The sequence below is a fragment of the Balaenoptera musculus genome, chromosome 1, assembly GCF_009873245.2.
Source record: "Balaenoptera musculus isolate JJ_BM4_2016_0621 chromosome 1, mBalMus1.pri.v3, whole genome shotgun sequence".
NCBI lineage: Eukaryota > Metazoa > Chordata > Mammalia > Artiodactyla > Balaenopteridae > Balaenoptera > Balaenoptera musculus.
In genome coordinates this window covers 88,136,817-88,153,444 of record NC_045785.1, presented here as the reverse complement: position 1 = coordinate 88,153,444, position 16,628 = coordinate 88,136,817, and the positions used below count along the sequence as shown (strand labels likewise).

Below are 16,628 nucleotides of genomic sequence, written 5' to 3'. Positions count from 1 at the left end.
TATTTTTCTAATAACCACTTAAATAACTATTAGAAATATTTATTCAAAATATACATACCACACTCTGAGGAAAGTGATTGTAGGGGAGGGGGGCTTTGGACGGCAGGAGATTGACATGATTGGATTTCTTTTAGATAGACCACAGTGGTGACTAAGTGGAGGCTGAATTGTAAGACAGAAGTTAAAAATAAAAAAAAAAATCAATTAGGAGGCAAAAGATTACTTGAGACACAAAGAAGGCATGAAATGGGGAAGTGTTAGTAGAGACAGACAAGGACAGAATCAAGAAGTATTAGAAAGCAGAATCAGAAAGTCTTAGTGATTGACTGGATGTACAGGCTAAAGGAAGAGTCTAGGACAACTCTCAGGCTAAGTAAATCATGACTGGAAAAAACAGAACAGGTTTGGTGGGGAAAAGGTAAAGTATAGCTTTGGATACACTGAGTTTATAAGGCCTATTGAACAACCAAACAAAGATGTCCAATGTGCTTTTAGATATATAAATCTGAAACTAGAGGTGATAACCAGAGCTGATGACACAGACCAAGAAGCTATAAGCACGTGTGTTAGTAAAAACCTTCAGAAAGAATGAAATCTCCAAAACTAAGGACATAATTTAAGAGAAATAACAAGCCTATCAACAACACAATATCTAATGGGAATATCAAGGAAGAGGACCCCAGGAAGGAAACCAAGAAGGAATCATTAGAAAGACGTGAAAAGAACCAGGAGCGAGTGGTATCAGGGAAGCTGAGAGACAACAGGAAGGGAATGGTTGATCTCAAATGTCCAGACACTCAGTAAAAATCAGCTTTGTTTTACCTACAGTGTCTTATTTCCCTAAATAGACTGTTCATTTCTTTACGTCAGATAATTTGATTTTACTTCTTTGTGTCATTTACAGTCCCAATGTAGTATCTTGCTCAAAGGAAGCCCTCAAAAAATGTCAGTTGTGAGAATAAGCATTAATTTTCTTCAACAAATAACAGAACCATATTCTCCAAAATGAGGTTTGAAACTGTGATAAAAGTAAAAGTTATACTTATCTTGAATAGTTACCTGTACAAAAGCAACTCCTGTCATCAAAATTACTAGGGAGAGCCACTGGTACACACCTAATTTTTTACTAAGCATCGACACAGAAAATAATGCAGTCGTAAGAATTTTCAACTGATACGTGACCTGAAAGAGAAAACAGCTAATATTATTGTTTCTTTCTTTCTTTCTTAGAAACACTACTAGAAATGTATTTTAAATACCTGATAAGTAGCTGCATCTAGATTTGACAGGGCCACATAGAGTAAATTATTCTGAAGAGTATATATCCCTGATGGAATAGCAAGTTTAAGTGTTTCCATAGGTTTATTAAGAATTTCATCATGTAATATTCGATTCAGTGCTCTTAGACTACATTCTAGAAAAAACATGAAATGGGCAAAATCAGTAATTAAGTAACTCCAAATAAGTTACATACTCTCAAGTCCTCAGTTTTTTCACCTGTAAAAAAATGGGAAAAAAAAAAAAAGGGAAAAAAAAAAAAAAAAGGAAATTTGGCTACATGTTAAGATCCTTTTAGGTCTAAAATATACAGACGTACCTCAGAGATATTGCAGGTTCATTTCCAGACCACTGCCATAAAGTGAATATCACAATAAAGTGAGTCACAAGAATTTTTTTGGTTTCTCAGTGCATATAAAAGTTATGTTTATACTTTACTGTAGTCTCTTAACTGTGCAATAAGATTATGTCTAAAAAAAACAATGTGCATACCTTAATTAAAAAATACTTTATTGCTAAAAAATACTCACCATCATCTGACAATGGAGGGTTGCCACAAATCTTAAATTTGTAAAAAACACAATATCTGCAATAAAATAAGGTATACCTATACCTTTAATGATGCTAATACTAAATATTATAAGGTAGCATATTAAGAAGAGCATTATCTTTATATATATATTTTTTTCATTGGGAAATAAATCAAATTGATTATATATATACATATGTATTTATGATAACCAAAACCTCAAAGTATTAACTTGTCAACCAAGTATTCTTACTTTATCATAGCAATATTATAATATTGATACTTCGTATTTTATAATGTATTTTATCATCAGCCATTAATGCCAATTAATAATTATGAAGACTTTAATCATGAAAAGAAGGATACCAGGAAGTGGGTTTGGCTCAAACAACAGAAAACCCAACCAACAGTGGCTCAAACCCACAGGGATTTGTCTCACATGTCATGAGTCCAGGTCAAAAGCTGCTACAGCAGCTCCGTGATGACATCAGGGACCTAGTTCTCTCTGTATATATATTGGCTTTTTATTTTCATGCTTTTCATGTATTGTCTACGTGATTTTTTGCAACAGGTTACCAACTGACTGATGCACCTCTGGTTCTTCTTTCCGGAAGGAAGAAAGAAGAGGAGGAAACAGTGGCCTAGTAGGCATCTTCTTCCCTCTTACTGACCAAGACTGTGTGTTGCATGACTACCCCCTGCTACAAGGGAGCTAGAAAATCAATTCTTTTCTTTTATATTCTCCACATTAGAGATAAGAAAGGGAGAAAGGAGTTAAAAATGGACTCTGAGCTAGCCAACCCACAGTATCAATCACAAAAAAATGCCCAAAGAACTTTCAGAGATACATAAACCACCAAAGAAAGGAGAAATTCTAAGGAACCCTACCACCTTACCAACAATACACTTCACAGATGATTTTCTCTCCCAACATAAAACTTGCAAACTTGGGCTTCCCTGGTGGCACAGTGGTTGAGAATCCGCCTGCCAATGCAGGGGACACGGGTTCGAGCCCTGGTTTGGGAAGATCCCACATGCCGTGGAGCAGCTAGGCCCGTGAGCCACAATTACTGAGCCTGCGCGTCTGCAGCCTGTGCTCCGCAACAAGAGAGGCCGCGATAATGAGAGGCCCGCGCACCGCGATGAAGAGTGGCCCCCACTTGCCGCAACTAGAGAAAGCCCTCGCACAGAAACGAAGACCCAACACAGCCATAAATAAAGAAAGAAAGAAAGAAAGAATCATGGTCAAAAAAGGTGATGATAAAAAAACTTGCAAACTTTATGAAACGTTTTAAAATGAAAATACCTTTTTTTAAATTAATTTTTATTGGGAGTATAGTTGATTTACAGTTTAGTTTACAAAATGAAAATAACTAAAGAATGCTACTTGATAGTCAGCCTTTCCTGACTAAAATAATGGTAAAAAAATTATGTAAGTAAAACAAAAATTACCAAAAGATTTTTTTTAGTTTTAGCAGAAAAAATATAAAATATTAGCTCATCTTTAAAATTAAAATTTTAAATAATTGATGCTGTCACATATTTTTCTCATTAGCAGTATGAGGGTAGTGGAATTGAGTCTTGTGGCTTTAATTTGATTTCTCTGATTCCTAGAGAGGTTGAACATCTTTTTATACATTGATTGGCCACTCAGGTTTTCTCTTCTGTGAGTTGCCTATTTATATCTTTTGTCCCTTTTTTGTTGAGTTTCTTATCTTTTTCTTATTGAGTTGTGGGAGTTCTTTGTACATTCTGGATATTAATTATTAGTGATTACCTGTGATGTAAATACCTTCTCTCAATCTGTTGCTTGTCTTCTCATTTGGTTTGATATATAAAAACATGAGAAAAGTCTGTTTTTCATTTTAATGTACCCCCAAATAATCTAACCACATGGAGCCCTAACCACTGGACCACCAGGGAATTCCCTCAATAAAGATATTTTTAAAAAAAACTATATCAAATTAGTCACTGCTGGACTAATCATGCAGCAAATAAAATAAAAAAGCCTTGACTTTAGTAAAAAAATTATTACTCCTCTAAATTACTTACTCTCAAATTATTATAAATGCAAGAAACTTTGTTTCATATTTACAGCATTAACCAGAGGACATGAATCATAACATAGATATGAATAAAATACCTTTATTACTAGACTAAAACCATCTTAATAAAATGAAAATTGAAATGTTCTTAAATAATGCAAGTGTTCAAATGTGTAGTTACCTATATATAATATATATATATGTCATATATAAGTACCTATACATATATACTATATATATATATATCACATGTGAATAACTCCAAAATAATTAAATAAATTGCAATGACTTAAAAAACCTAGATACCTACTGCTGTCTTTGTAGACTAATAAAATGCAGGCCATTATCTTCAAAAGTTCAGCAACAACCACGGCTGTAGATGACAGATAACGAGGCCCCTCCTCTTTTAAAGTCCTAGAATAACGCATCGTTAGAACCAGACTGGTAGTCTGAAAGACCAAAATTCCCAAGGAAAGGTATTTTAGGTTGGCTGACATTGTTTTATCTTCATTTGCCTGAAAAACAAAATACACAGGGCAAATAAACAGAAAATACAGAAATTATAAATATTTTAAATACCAGTAAGAGATGTCTGGTTCCAAACAAGATAAATTAAGTGCACTGCATCTTACTCTTCCTGCTAATTACAACTATAAACCTTGGACCAAAGACAAAGCAACTACAAGGAGACTCTGAAAAGGTGACAAAAATAAGACAAACTGGCTAGAGACTGCAGGTCTTGAGTGATTAAAAAATCTTGAGATTTGCCATTCATGTATCTCACCCTGGGTGTGACAGCAGTTTACAACCTGGAACCACCAACAGGTGTAGGTCAACAACAAAAAAGCCATAAGAAAAAACCCACTGTCTCCAACCAAAGGACTGGGAAGACAGCAGCCCTGAAGGATGCAACCCTCCCAAATGAGTGCTGTATAATCTGTGGGGCAGAACCTTGCTGACCATCCCAACCCTGCACAAATGACAACAGAGGTGGTGGCCCTCCCATCCCCCACCAGGATGCAGCCACAAAGACTATGGGGGCAGAGCCCTGCCAACCGTTCCTGCCCTATATAAGGGGAATGTCAGCGAAGATGCAGCACCATTCCTCCCTCTCCAGTGGCTGCCTACTAATATAGACGATTTAAGTAGGAACCAAGGTCTCATAACACTCAAAACGTCCAGGATACAATCCAAAATGAGTATACTCATCATTCCAAAAGACAGAAAAAAAAATCTCAACTAGGATGAATAAGGACAATCAAAGGACAACAACACATAGTTGATACAGATGTTGGAATTATCAGACAAGAATTTTAGAGAAGTTACTACAAAAATGCACCAACCAACAGGCAATTATAAACATTCTTGAAATAATTTTAGACTTACATAGTTTAAAAAAATAGTACAGGAGTTCTCATTTACCCTCCACCTGGCTTCCCCCAATAATAAAAGTAGCAAAGTTTCTGTATTTTTTCTAAAGCAATTTAATATTAACTCTAAGAAACTCACTTTAAATATGAAGATACAAATATGTTAAAAAGTAAAAGGGTGGAAAATGATAAAAGCCATGAGGAAAATAACTATGAGAAAGTTGGAGGGGTTAGATTAATATCAGGCAAAACAGATTACACAAGAATTATTTTTAGAATTAAAGGACACTTTGTAATGATAAAAGAATCAACACATCAGGAAGATACAACCATTATAAATGTATATGTGCTAATAACATAGCTTCAAAATACATAAAGCAAAAACTTACAGAACTAAAAGGAAAAACAGGTAAATCCAGTCAGAATATGAGATTTTAACCCACCTTTCCCAGTAACTGATAGAATATACACACACACAAAACCCAGTAAGAATATTGAAGATTTGAACAACACTATCAACCACTGTAACTCTGTAGACTTGGAGATGCTCCACTAAGATCCTCCTTCAAGGAAGGACTTAATGTAGTGTGCATGATCAGTCAACTGCCTCTCCAACCCAGGTCACATCCTTTGCTTCAAATTTATCTAAAGATTCAATCTCAAACAAAATCTCTGAAGGTTTTTTTTGGTAGAAATTGATATCGATTTTAAAATTTATAGGAAAATACAAAGGACCTAGACCAGCAAAACAATTTTGAAAAGGAAGAATAAAGTGGAAGGAGTTAAACTACTGACATTCCAGACTTACTATAAAGCCCTAATAATTAAGACTGATATTGACATAAGGACAAAAGAATAGGTCAATGGGATAGAATGAAGTCCAGAACAGGGACTTCCCTGGTGGTGCAGTGGTTATGAATCCGCCTGCCAATGGCAGGGGACACGGGTTCGAACCCTGGTCCGGGAAGATCCCACATGCTGCGGAGCAACTAAGCCTGTGTGCCACAAATACTAAGCCTGCACTCTAGAGCCCATGTGCCACAACTACTGAGCCCACGCGCCTGGAGACCGTGCTCCGCAACAAGAGAAGCCACCGCAATGAGTAGCCCCCACTCGCTGCAACTAGAGAAAGCCCACACACAGCAACGAAGACCCAACACAGCCAAAAATAAATTAAATAAATAAATTTATTTTTAAAAAAGCTAAAACTATAAATATTCAGGAAGAAAACATAGGAGAAAATCATAGCCACATAAAAATAGGTTGAGATTTCTTAGGATACAAAAAGCACAAACCATAAAAGAAAAATATGGAAAAATTGGACATCGTCAAAATTTAAATCTACTCTTCCAAAGACACTGTAAAAATAATGAAAGGCAAACCACATCATGGGAGAAAATATTCTCAACACAAAAATCTGACCATGGTCTTGTATCTAGAATGTATACAGAACTCTTACAACACAATGAATGTATACAGAACTCTTACAACACAATGAGTAGAAGACAAACAACCCAAATTAAAATGGACAAAAGATGTCAATAGATATTTCACCAAAAAAAGAAATGAATGGCTAATATGCACATGAAAAGATGTTCAACATCACAGTCATTAGAGAAATACAAATTAAAGCCACAATGAGATAACATTATACACCTATTAGAATAGCTGAAATCTTAAAAATTGATGCTACCAAGTGTTGAAGAGGATTTAGAGCAAATAGAACTCTCAACTTTGCTAGTGGGAATGTAAAATGCCACAACCACTTTATCAACCAACTATCTCATTTTTATAAATCTGCATTAGCAGAAGAATCCTAATGTGAAATAAAATTATAGCATTTTAGAAGTGGAAGATGCTTTAGAAATCATCTAGTACAATATCTTCATTTTAAAATAAAGAAAATAGTGAACAGAGAAGTTAGATGACTTGTTCAAGGTCTTATAATTATTAATTGAAAATAACAGTTATAAAGTTAAATATCAAGTTCCGCAGATCCCATTACAAGCTACTGTAGAATTTCAAAAGACTTCCTGGTGGCCTTTATCTCTGTATAAAAGGAGAACAAGTTGCCAGCAGTCTACATTTGGCACATGCATCTGATTTTCCTGGAAAATGTCAAACAATTATTTCAAACCTGTTCAAGAAAGTCTTTTGTTTATTCTGTACAACTAAGACCATAATGCATGTGTTATAACAGCAATACTCTGATTTCTTTTCAAATGAAAATTTAAAGGTCAGATTCTAAGCCAGGATACACTATTTGTACAATTTTGCTTTTCCATTTCCAAGTACATACAACATCAATATAAACATTCACTGTGATAATACAGTTCGTAATATTTTTAGTCTCTCACAATGTTTTGTTTTGTTTTTCTAAGTCTGTGAGATAATAGGAAGACATATATATTGGTCTCTGGTGCTGGCTCCTGACACAGGGTTCCTGAAACGCTTGTAATTTCCTAAGTGATAAGAGCACTAGGAGCATCTTTTGTTCTAATATTTGGTCTTTGACCCCAGTTCCTGACACAGGGCTCCTGAAACCCTCGTAATTTTCTGGGTGATAGAAGTGTCTTTTGTTCTAGTGAGGCAAATTTGGGCAGGCTTCTAGATGGCTTCTGAAGAGAGCTGCTCCCCAGAAAGAACAAGCCATGATTAGAAGCTTAGAATTTTCAGCCCCATTCCCCAAGCTCCCCTACTCACCATTCTCTTGAGAAGGCCAAAGGGCTGAAAATGGAGTTAATGACCCATTTTGCCTACATGATGAAGCCTCCATAAAATCACAATACTATATAGGGCTCAGAGGGCCTCCAAGTTGGTGAACACATCCCCACAGGGAAGGTGAGGCACCCCAGTTCCATGGGGACAGAAGTTCCCGTGCTGGGGACCTTCCCAGACCTTGCCCTATATATTTCTTCATCTGACTGTCCATCTGTATCCTTTATCATATCCTTTAATAAACTGGTAAACATAAGTGTTTCCCTGAGTTCTGTGAGCCACTATAGCAATTTAATCAAACATGAGGAGAAGGTCGTGAGAACCTCTGATTTGTAGCCAAGTCCAAGTCAGACAGAAGTTGTACGTAACCTGAGGACCTACTACTTGTGATTGGCATATGAAGTGGGGTGGGAGCAGTCTTGTGGGACTGAGCCCTTAACGTGTGGGATCTGATACCATCTCCAGACAGACAGTGTGAGAATTGAAGTAGGACATCCAGCTGGTGTTGAAGAGAATTGCTTGGTGTGGGGAAAAACCTCACATACATGTGATGACCAGAAGTGTCAGAAGTCAAGTATTCTGTATGAGGAGTAGAGGAAACACATAGGAGGAAAGAACGGCATTCCTTTTCTAATATGAAGTCAAGAAGTAAAATACATGCAAACACCCACTCATTTGCACTAGATCACCTGTAAAGAATTACAATTTAATTTACAATTCTGCCTAAGGGAAGAAAAAACTCAAAATGAAAAAGTTCAAAACACTAGTATTTCTAAGATATACAAATACTTAGTTTGGTTGGAGTACAATATAGGTAAAAGTTAGTACTTTCACTTAGTACAATATAGGTAAAAGTTAGTGCTTTCACTTAATACAACCCCTAAATGCAAAGCAAATACATAAACACGAAATAGACCAAAACAAAGATTATGTTCCACCTCTATAATTTATAAGATTAACATTGTTTCTTCATTTGAAAGTCTACAATATTTTCTCATTATAATTGAAAACAATCTTTTACCAATTTCATGTTTAAGATTTAATTTCAGTCTCCTACATTTTTTTCTCTTACTGCCGAAGTCCCCTTCTTTTATCCTTTCAGGTGTTGCCAATCCTCTGGTTTCCAGATTATTCTTTGTTTCATAAAAATTTCCTATCCAAGAAACTTTCATATCAATAATAAGAAACTGTTAGGTTCTTTCACAAATCGAGCCTCATTCAGTTTACTGTCAAAAACGTCATGAACCAGTCAACAAATTACTACCCATGTTCCATTAAAGACCCCGATTACTAAGCTCCCTAAACCCACTTGGAGTTCAGTGAGGCTCTCAGATTAATAGCAGTGTCAAAGAGACAGGATGCTTAGATGCTCCACTTTTACCTTAACAGCTAAGAACTGAAAAATGTATTCTTCCTGATCACTAGAGTAAATGGCACTATTTCATTCGGATTGCTTTCCTTTGTTTTCGTTTGTTCTGGTTTTTCTAAAAAAACATTTATTATTTTATTTACTTTAAAAAAGTAGTATATTCTTAGTGAGAAAAAAATTAATAAACTTAAAAATTATATTAATAAGTAAAAATTTGAACCATAATCTCACCACTCAAAGACATCTAATGGAAAAAAAAAAAAGACATCTAATGATATTTTGATATAGATTCTGTCAATTTTTCTTAAGTTTTTTGGAAATCCCTAAACTCAAGGACGTTAGCAGCAAGGTAAAATAAAGTACCTAGACCATTTCATATTCCCACTGAAAGGATTTCAACAACTTTTGGGGATTCTTAGTTATATAGAAACTAGTCTTGTAATCACAAAGTTCCAAATTCTCCTAAAAAATAATAGATCTTTCTTGAGGGAAAAAAATGGATTTTAAAAATACAATAAAGTACCAAGAATATAACAAACATCCATGATTCTACCACCCAGAACTAACAAATGTCAATCTTGTCACATTTGCTTACCTTTCCTTTTTTAAAGGAATAAAACACTACAGTTAAAGTCCCCTTTAAGCCAAACTCTAAGTCCTATTCCTTTTCCCCTCCCCTATTATCATGCATTTGGAGTATGTATTTCAGTGCACTTTTAAAATTTTATACGCCTATACAGAAATATCCGTAAGCCTAAATATTTTAATATACATACATGGTATCAAACTGTATACATTATTCAGCATCTTCCTTACTTTATTCAGCATTGTCTTGCCATCTACATTGATATACAGACCTAGTTCATTGCTTTAAATAACTCTATATTGTTCCAACAAATAAGCAGACCTTCTATTTACCCATTCTCCTACTGATGAATATTTAAGATCCTTTCTTTTCCTTTTAAAGATTTATTTAAAAGTTTTCTTAAAAATTTTCAAGAGGAACCAAGATGGCAGAGTAGAAGGACGTGCTCTCACTCCCTCTTGCGAGAACACCAGAATCACAACTAGCTGCTGGAAAATCATCGACAGGAAGACACTGGAACTCACCAAAAAAGATACCCCACATCCAAAGACAAAGGCGAAGCCACAATGAGACAGTAGGAGGGGCACAATCAGAGTAAAATCAAATCCCATAACTGGTGGGTGGGTGACTCACAGACTGGTGAACACTTATACCACAGAAGTCCACCCATTGGAGTGAAGGTTCTGAGCCCCACGTCAGGCTTCCCAACCTGGGGGTCCGGCAACGGGAGGAGGAATTCATAGAGAATCAGACTTTGAAGGCTAGTGGGATTTGACTGCAAGACTTCAACAGGACTGGGGGAAACAGAGACCCCACTCTTGGAGGGCACACACAAAATAGTGTGCACATTGGGACCCAAGGGAAGGAGCAGTGACCCCTGGGGAGACTGAACCAGACCTACCTGCTAGTGTTGGAAGGTCTCCTGCAGAGGCGGGGGGTGGCTCTGTTTCACCGTGGGGACAAGGACACTGGCAGCAGAAGTTCTGGGAAGTACTCCTTGGCGTGAGCCCTCCCAGAGTCTGTCATTAGCCCCACCAAAGAGCCCAGGTAGGCTCCAGTGTTGGGTTGCTTCAGGCAAAACAACCAACAGGGAGGGAACCCAGCCCCACCAATCAACAGTCAAGTGGATTAAAGTTTTACTGAGCTCTGACCACCACAGCAACAGTCAGCTCTACCCACCACCAGAACCTCCCATCAAGCCTCTTAGATAGCCTCAACCACCAGAGGGCAGACAGAAGAAGCAAGAAAAACTATAATCCTGTAGCCTGTGGAACAAAAACCACATTCCAGAAAGACAGACAACATGAAAAGGCAGAGGGCTATATACCAGATGAAGGAACAAGATAAAACCCCAGAAAAACAACTGAATGAAGTGGAGATAGGCAACCTTCTAGAAAAAGAATTCAGAATAATGATAGTGAAGATGATCCAGGGCCTCGGAATAAGAATGCAGGCAAAGATGGAGAAGATGCAAGAAATGTTTAACAAAGACCTAGAAGAATTAAAGAACAAACAAACAGAGATGAACAATACAATAACTGAAATGAAAACTACACTAGAAGGAATCAATAGCCGAATAACTGAGGCAGAAGAACGGATAAGTGACCTGGAAGACAGAATGATGGAATTCACTGATGTGAAACAGATTAAAGAAAAAAGAATGAAAAGAAATGAAGACAACCTAAGAGACCTCTCGGACAACATTAAACGCAACAACATTCTCATTATAGGAGTCCCAGAAGGAGAAGAGAGAGAGAAAGAACCAGAGAAAATATTTGAAGAGATTATAGTCGAAAACTTCCCTAACATGGGAAAGGAAATAGCCACCCAAGTCCAGGAAGCACAGTGAGTCCCATACAGGATAAACCCAAGGAGAAACACGCCGAGACATATAGTAATCAAAGTGGCAAAAATTAAAGACAAAGAAAAATTACTGAAAGCAGCAAGGGGAAAATGACAAATAACATACAAGGGAACTCCCATAAGGTTAACAACTGATTTCTCAGCAGAAACTCTACAAGCCAGAAGGGAGTGGCATGATATACTTAAAGTGATGAAAGGGAAGAACCTACAACCAAGATTACTCTACCCGGTAAGGATCTCATTCAGATTTGATGGAGAAATCAAAAGCTTTACAGACAAGCAAAAGCTAAGAGAATTCAGCACCACCAAACCAGCTCTACAACAAATGCTAAAGGAATTTCTCTAAGTGGGAAACACAAGAGAAGAAAACGACCTACAAAAACAAACCCAAAACAATTAAGAAAATGGTCATAGGAACATACATATCGATAATTACCTTAAACGTGAATGGATTAAATGCTCCAACCAAAAGACATAGGCTGGCTGAATGGATACAAAAACAAGACCCATATATATGCTGTCTACAAGAGACTCACTTCAGACCTAGGGACACATACAGACTGAAAGTGAGGGGATGGAAAAAGATAGTAAATGCAAATGGAAATCAAAAGAAAGCTGAAGTAGCTATACTCATATCAGATAAAATAGACTTTAAAATAAGAATGTTACAAGAGACAAGGAAGGACACTACATAATGATCACGGGATCAATCCAAGAAGAAGATATAACAATTATAAATATATATGCCCCCAACATAGGAGCACCTCAATGCATAAGGCAACTGCTAACAGCTATAAAAGAGGAAATCGACAGTAACGCAATCATAGTGGGGGACTTTAACACCTCACTTACACCAATGGACAGATCATCCAAAATGAAAATAAATAAGGAAACAGAAGTTTTAAATGACACAATAGATCAGATAGATTTAATTGATATTTATAGGACATTCCATCCAAAAACAGCAGATTACACTTTCTTCTCAAGTGTGAACGGAACATTCTCCAGGATAGATCACATCTTGGGTCACAAATCAAGCCTCAGTAAATTTAAGAAAATTGAAATCATATCAAGCATCTTTTCTAACCACAACGCTATGAGATTAGAAATGAATTACAGGGAAAAAAATGTAAAAAACACAAACACATGGAGGCTAAACAATACGTTACTAAATAACCAAGAGGTCACTGAAGAAATCAAAGAGGAAATCAAAAAATACCTACAGACAAATGACAATGAAAACACGACGATCCAAAACCTATGGGATGCAGCGAAAGCCGTTCTAAGAGGGAAGTTTATAGCTATACAAGCCTACCTAAAGAAACAAGAAAAATCTCAAGTAAACAATCTAACCTTACACCTAAAGGAACTAGAGAAAGAAGAACAAACAAAACCCAAAGTTAGCAGAAGGAAAGAAATCATAAAGATCAGAGCAGAAATAAATGAAATAGAAACAAAGAAAATAGCAAAGATCAATAAAACTAAAAGCTGGTTCTTTGAGAAGATAAACAAAATTGATAAGCCATTAGCCAGACTCATCAAGAAAAAGAGGGAGAAGACTCAAATCAATAAAATTAGAAATGAAAAAGGAGAAGTTACAACGGACACCGCAGAAATACAAAGCATCCTAAGAGACTACTACAAGCAACTCTATGACAATAAAATGGACAACTTGGAAGAAATGGACAAATTCTTAGAAAGGTATAACCTTCCAAGACTGAACCAGGAAGAAACAGAAAATATGAACAGACCAATCACAAGTAATGAAATTGAAACTGTGATTAAAAATCTTCCAACAAACAAAAGTCCAGGACCAGATGGCTTCACAGGTGAATTCTATCAAACATTTAGAGAAGAGCTAACACCTATCCTTCTCAAACTCTTCCAAAAAATTGCAGAGGAAGGAACACTCCCAAACACATTCTATGAGGCCACCATCACCCTGATACCAAAACCAGACAAAGATACTACAAAAAAAGAAAATTACAGACCAATATCACTGATGAATATAGATGCAAAAATCCTCAACAAAATACTGGCAAACAGAATCCAACAACACATTAAAAGGATTATACACCATGATCAAGTGGGATTTATCCCAGGGATGCAAGGATTCTTCAGTATATGCAAATCAATCAATGTGATACACCATATTAACAAATTGAAGAATAAAAACCATATGATCAGCTCAATAGATGCAGAAAAAGCTTTTGACAAAATTCAACACCCATTTATGATAAAAACTCTCCAGAAAGTGGGCATAGAGGGAACCTACCTCAACATAATAAAGGCCATATATGACAAACCCACAGCAAACATCATTCTCAATGGTGAAAAACTGAAAGCATTTCCTCTAAGATCAGGAACGAGACAAGGATGTCCACTCTCGCCACTATTATTCAACATAGTTTTGGAAGTCCTAGCAACAGCAATCAGAGAAGAAAAAGAAATAAAAGGAATTCAAATTGGAAAAGAAGAAGTAAAACTGTCACTGTTTGCAGATGACATGATATTATACAGAGAATCCTAAAGATGCCACCAGAAAACTACTAGAGCTAATCAATGAATTTGGTAAAGTTACAGGATACAAAATTAATGCACAGAAATCTCTTGCATTCCTATACACTAATGATGAAAAATCTGAGAGAAATTATGGAAACACTCCCATTTACCATTGCAACAAAAAGAATAAAATACCTAGGAATAAACCTACCTAGGGAGACAAAAGACCTGTATGCAGAAAAGTATAAGACACTGATGAAAGAAATTAAAGATGATACCAACAGGTGGAGAGATATACCATGTTCTTGGATTGGAAGAATCAATGTTTTGAAAATGACTATACTACCCAAAGCAATCTACAGATTCAATGCAATCCCTATCAAATTACCAATGGCGGGGCTTCCCTGGTGGCGCAGCGGTTGAGAATCTGCCTGCCAATGCAGGGGACACGGGTTCGAGCCCTGGTCCGGGAAGATCCCACATGCCACGGAGCAACTAGGCCCGTGAGCCACAATTACTGAGCCTGCGCGTCTGGAGCCTGTGCTCCGCAACAAGAGAGGCCGCGATAGTGAGAGGCCCGTGCACCGCGATGAAGAGTGGCCCCCGCTTGCCGCAACTGGAGAAAGCCCTCGCACAGAAACGAAGACCCAACACAGCCATAAGTAAATAAATAAATTAATTAATTTAAAAAAAAAATTACCAATGGCATTTTTTACGGAACTAGAACAAATCATCTTAAAATTTGTATGGAGACACAAAAGACCCCGAATAGCCAAAGCAGTGTTGAGGGAAAAAAATGGAGCTGGAGGAATCAGACTCCCTGACTTCAGACTATACTACAAAGCTACAGTAATCAAGACAATATGGTACTGGCACAAAAACAGAAACATAGATCAATGGAACAAGATAGAAAGCCCAGAGATAAATCCACGCACCTATGGTCAACTAATCTATGACAAAGGAGGCAAAGATATATAATGGAGAAAAGACAGTCTCTTCAATAAGTGGTGCTGGGGGGCTTCCCTGGTGGCGCAGTGGTTGAGAATCTGCCTGCTAATGCAGGGGACACGGGTTCGAGCCCTGGTCTGGGAAGATCCCACATGCCACGGAGCGGCTGGGCCCGTGAGCCACAACTACTGAGCCTGCGCGTCTGGAGCCTGTGCCCCGCGATGGGAGGGGCCGCGATAGTGAAAGGCCCGCGCACCGCGATGAAGAGCGGTCCCCGCACCGCGATGAAGAGTGGCCCCCACTTGCCTCAACTAGAGAAAGCCCTCGCATGAACCGAAGACCCAACACAGCCAAAAATAAAATAAAATAAATAAATAAAGTAGCTATAAAAAGAAAAGTGCTTTAAAAAAAAATAAATAAGTGGTGCTGGGAAAACTGGACAGCTACATGTAAAAGAATGAAATTAGAACACTCCCTAACACCATACACAAAAATAAACTCAAAATGGATTTGAGACCTAAATGTAAGACCGGACACTATAAAACTCTTAGAGGAAAACATAGGAAGAACACTCTTTGACATAAATCACAGCAAGATCTTTTTTGATCCTCCTCCTAGAGTAATGGAAATAAAAACAAAAATAAACAAATGGGACCTAATGAAACTTCAAAGCTTTTGCACAGCAAAGGAAACCATAAACAAGACCAAAAGACAACCCTCAGAATGGGAGAAAATATTTGCAAACAAATCAACGGACAAAGGATTAATCTCCAAAATATATAAACAGCTCATTCAGCTCAATATTAAAAAAACAAAGAACCCAATCCAAAAATGGGCAGAAGACCTAAATAGACAGTTCTCCAAAGAAGACATACAGATGGCCAAGAAGCACATGAAAAGATGCTCAACATCACTAATTATTAGAGAAATGCAAATCAAAACTACAATGAGGTATCACCTCACACCAGTTAGAATGGGCATCATCAGAAAATCTACAAACAACAAATGCTGGAGAGGGTGTGGAGAAAAGGGAACCCTCTTCCACTGTTGGTGGGAATGTAAATTGATACAGCCACTATGGAGAAGAGTATGGAGGTTCCTTAAAAAACTAAAAATAGATTTACAGTATGATCTAGCAATCCCAATGCTGGGCATATACCCAGAGAAAACCATAATTCAAAAAGACACATGCACCCCAATGTTCATTGCAGCACTATTTACAATAGCCAGGTCATGGAAGCAACCTAAATGCCCATCGACAGACGAATGGATAAAGAAGATGTGGTACATATATACAATGGAATATTACTCAGCCATAAAAAGGAATGAAATTGAGTCATTTGTTGAGACGTGGATGGATCTAGAGACTGTCATACAGAGTGAAGTAAGTCAGAAAGAAAAAAACAAATATCGTATATTA

The 16,628-nt window shown here is 37.0% G+C and overlaps 1 protein-coding gene across 1 annotated transcript in view; it reads right to left on the bottom strand.

Annotated features, from left to right (window-relative positions):
- The window catches only part of SLC35A3 (solute carrier family 35 member A3), a 46,448-nt gene that overhangs the window by 16,576 nt on the left and 13,244 nt on the right, over positions 1-16,628 (bottom strand). The window contains exons 2-4 of the mRNA XM_036851499.1: positions 4,163-4,367; positions 1,260-1,414; positions 1,060-1,182 (exon numbers count right to left, since the gene is read on the bottom strand). Of these exons, the coding sequence (XP_036707394.1) occupies positions 1,060-1,182; positions 1,260-1,414; positions 4,163-4,349 (465 nt within the window). The 5' untranslated portion in view covers positions 4,350-4,367. The remainder of the gene's footprint in view (positions 1-1,059; positions 1,183-1,259; positions 1,415-4,162; positions 4,368-16,628) is intronic.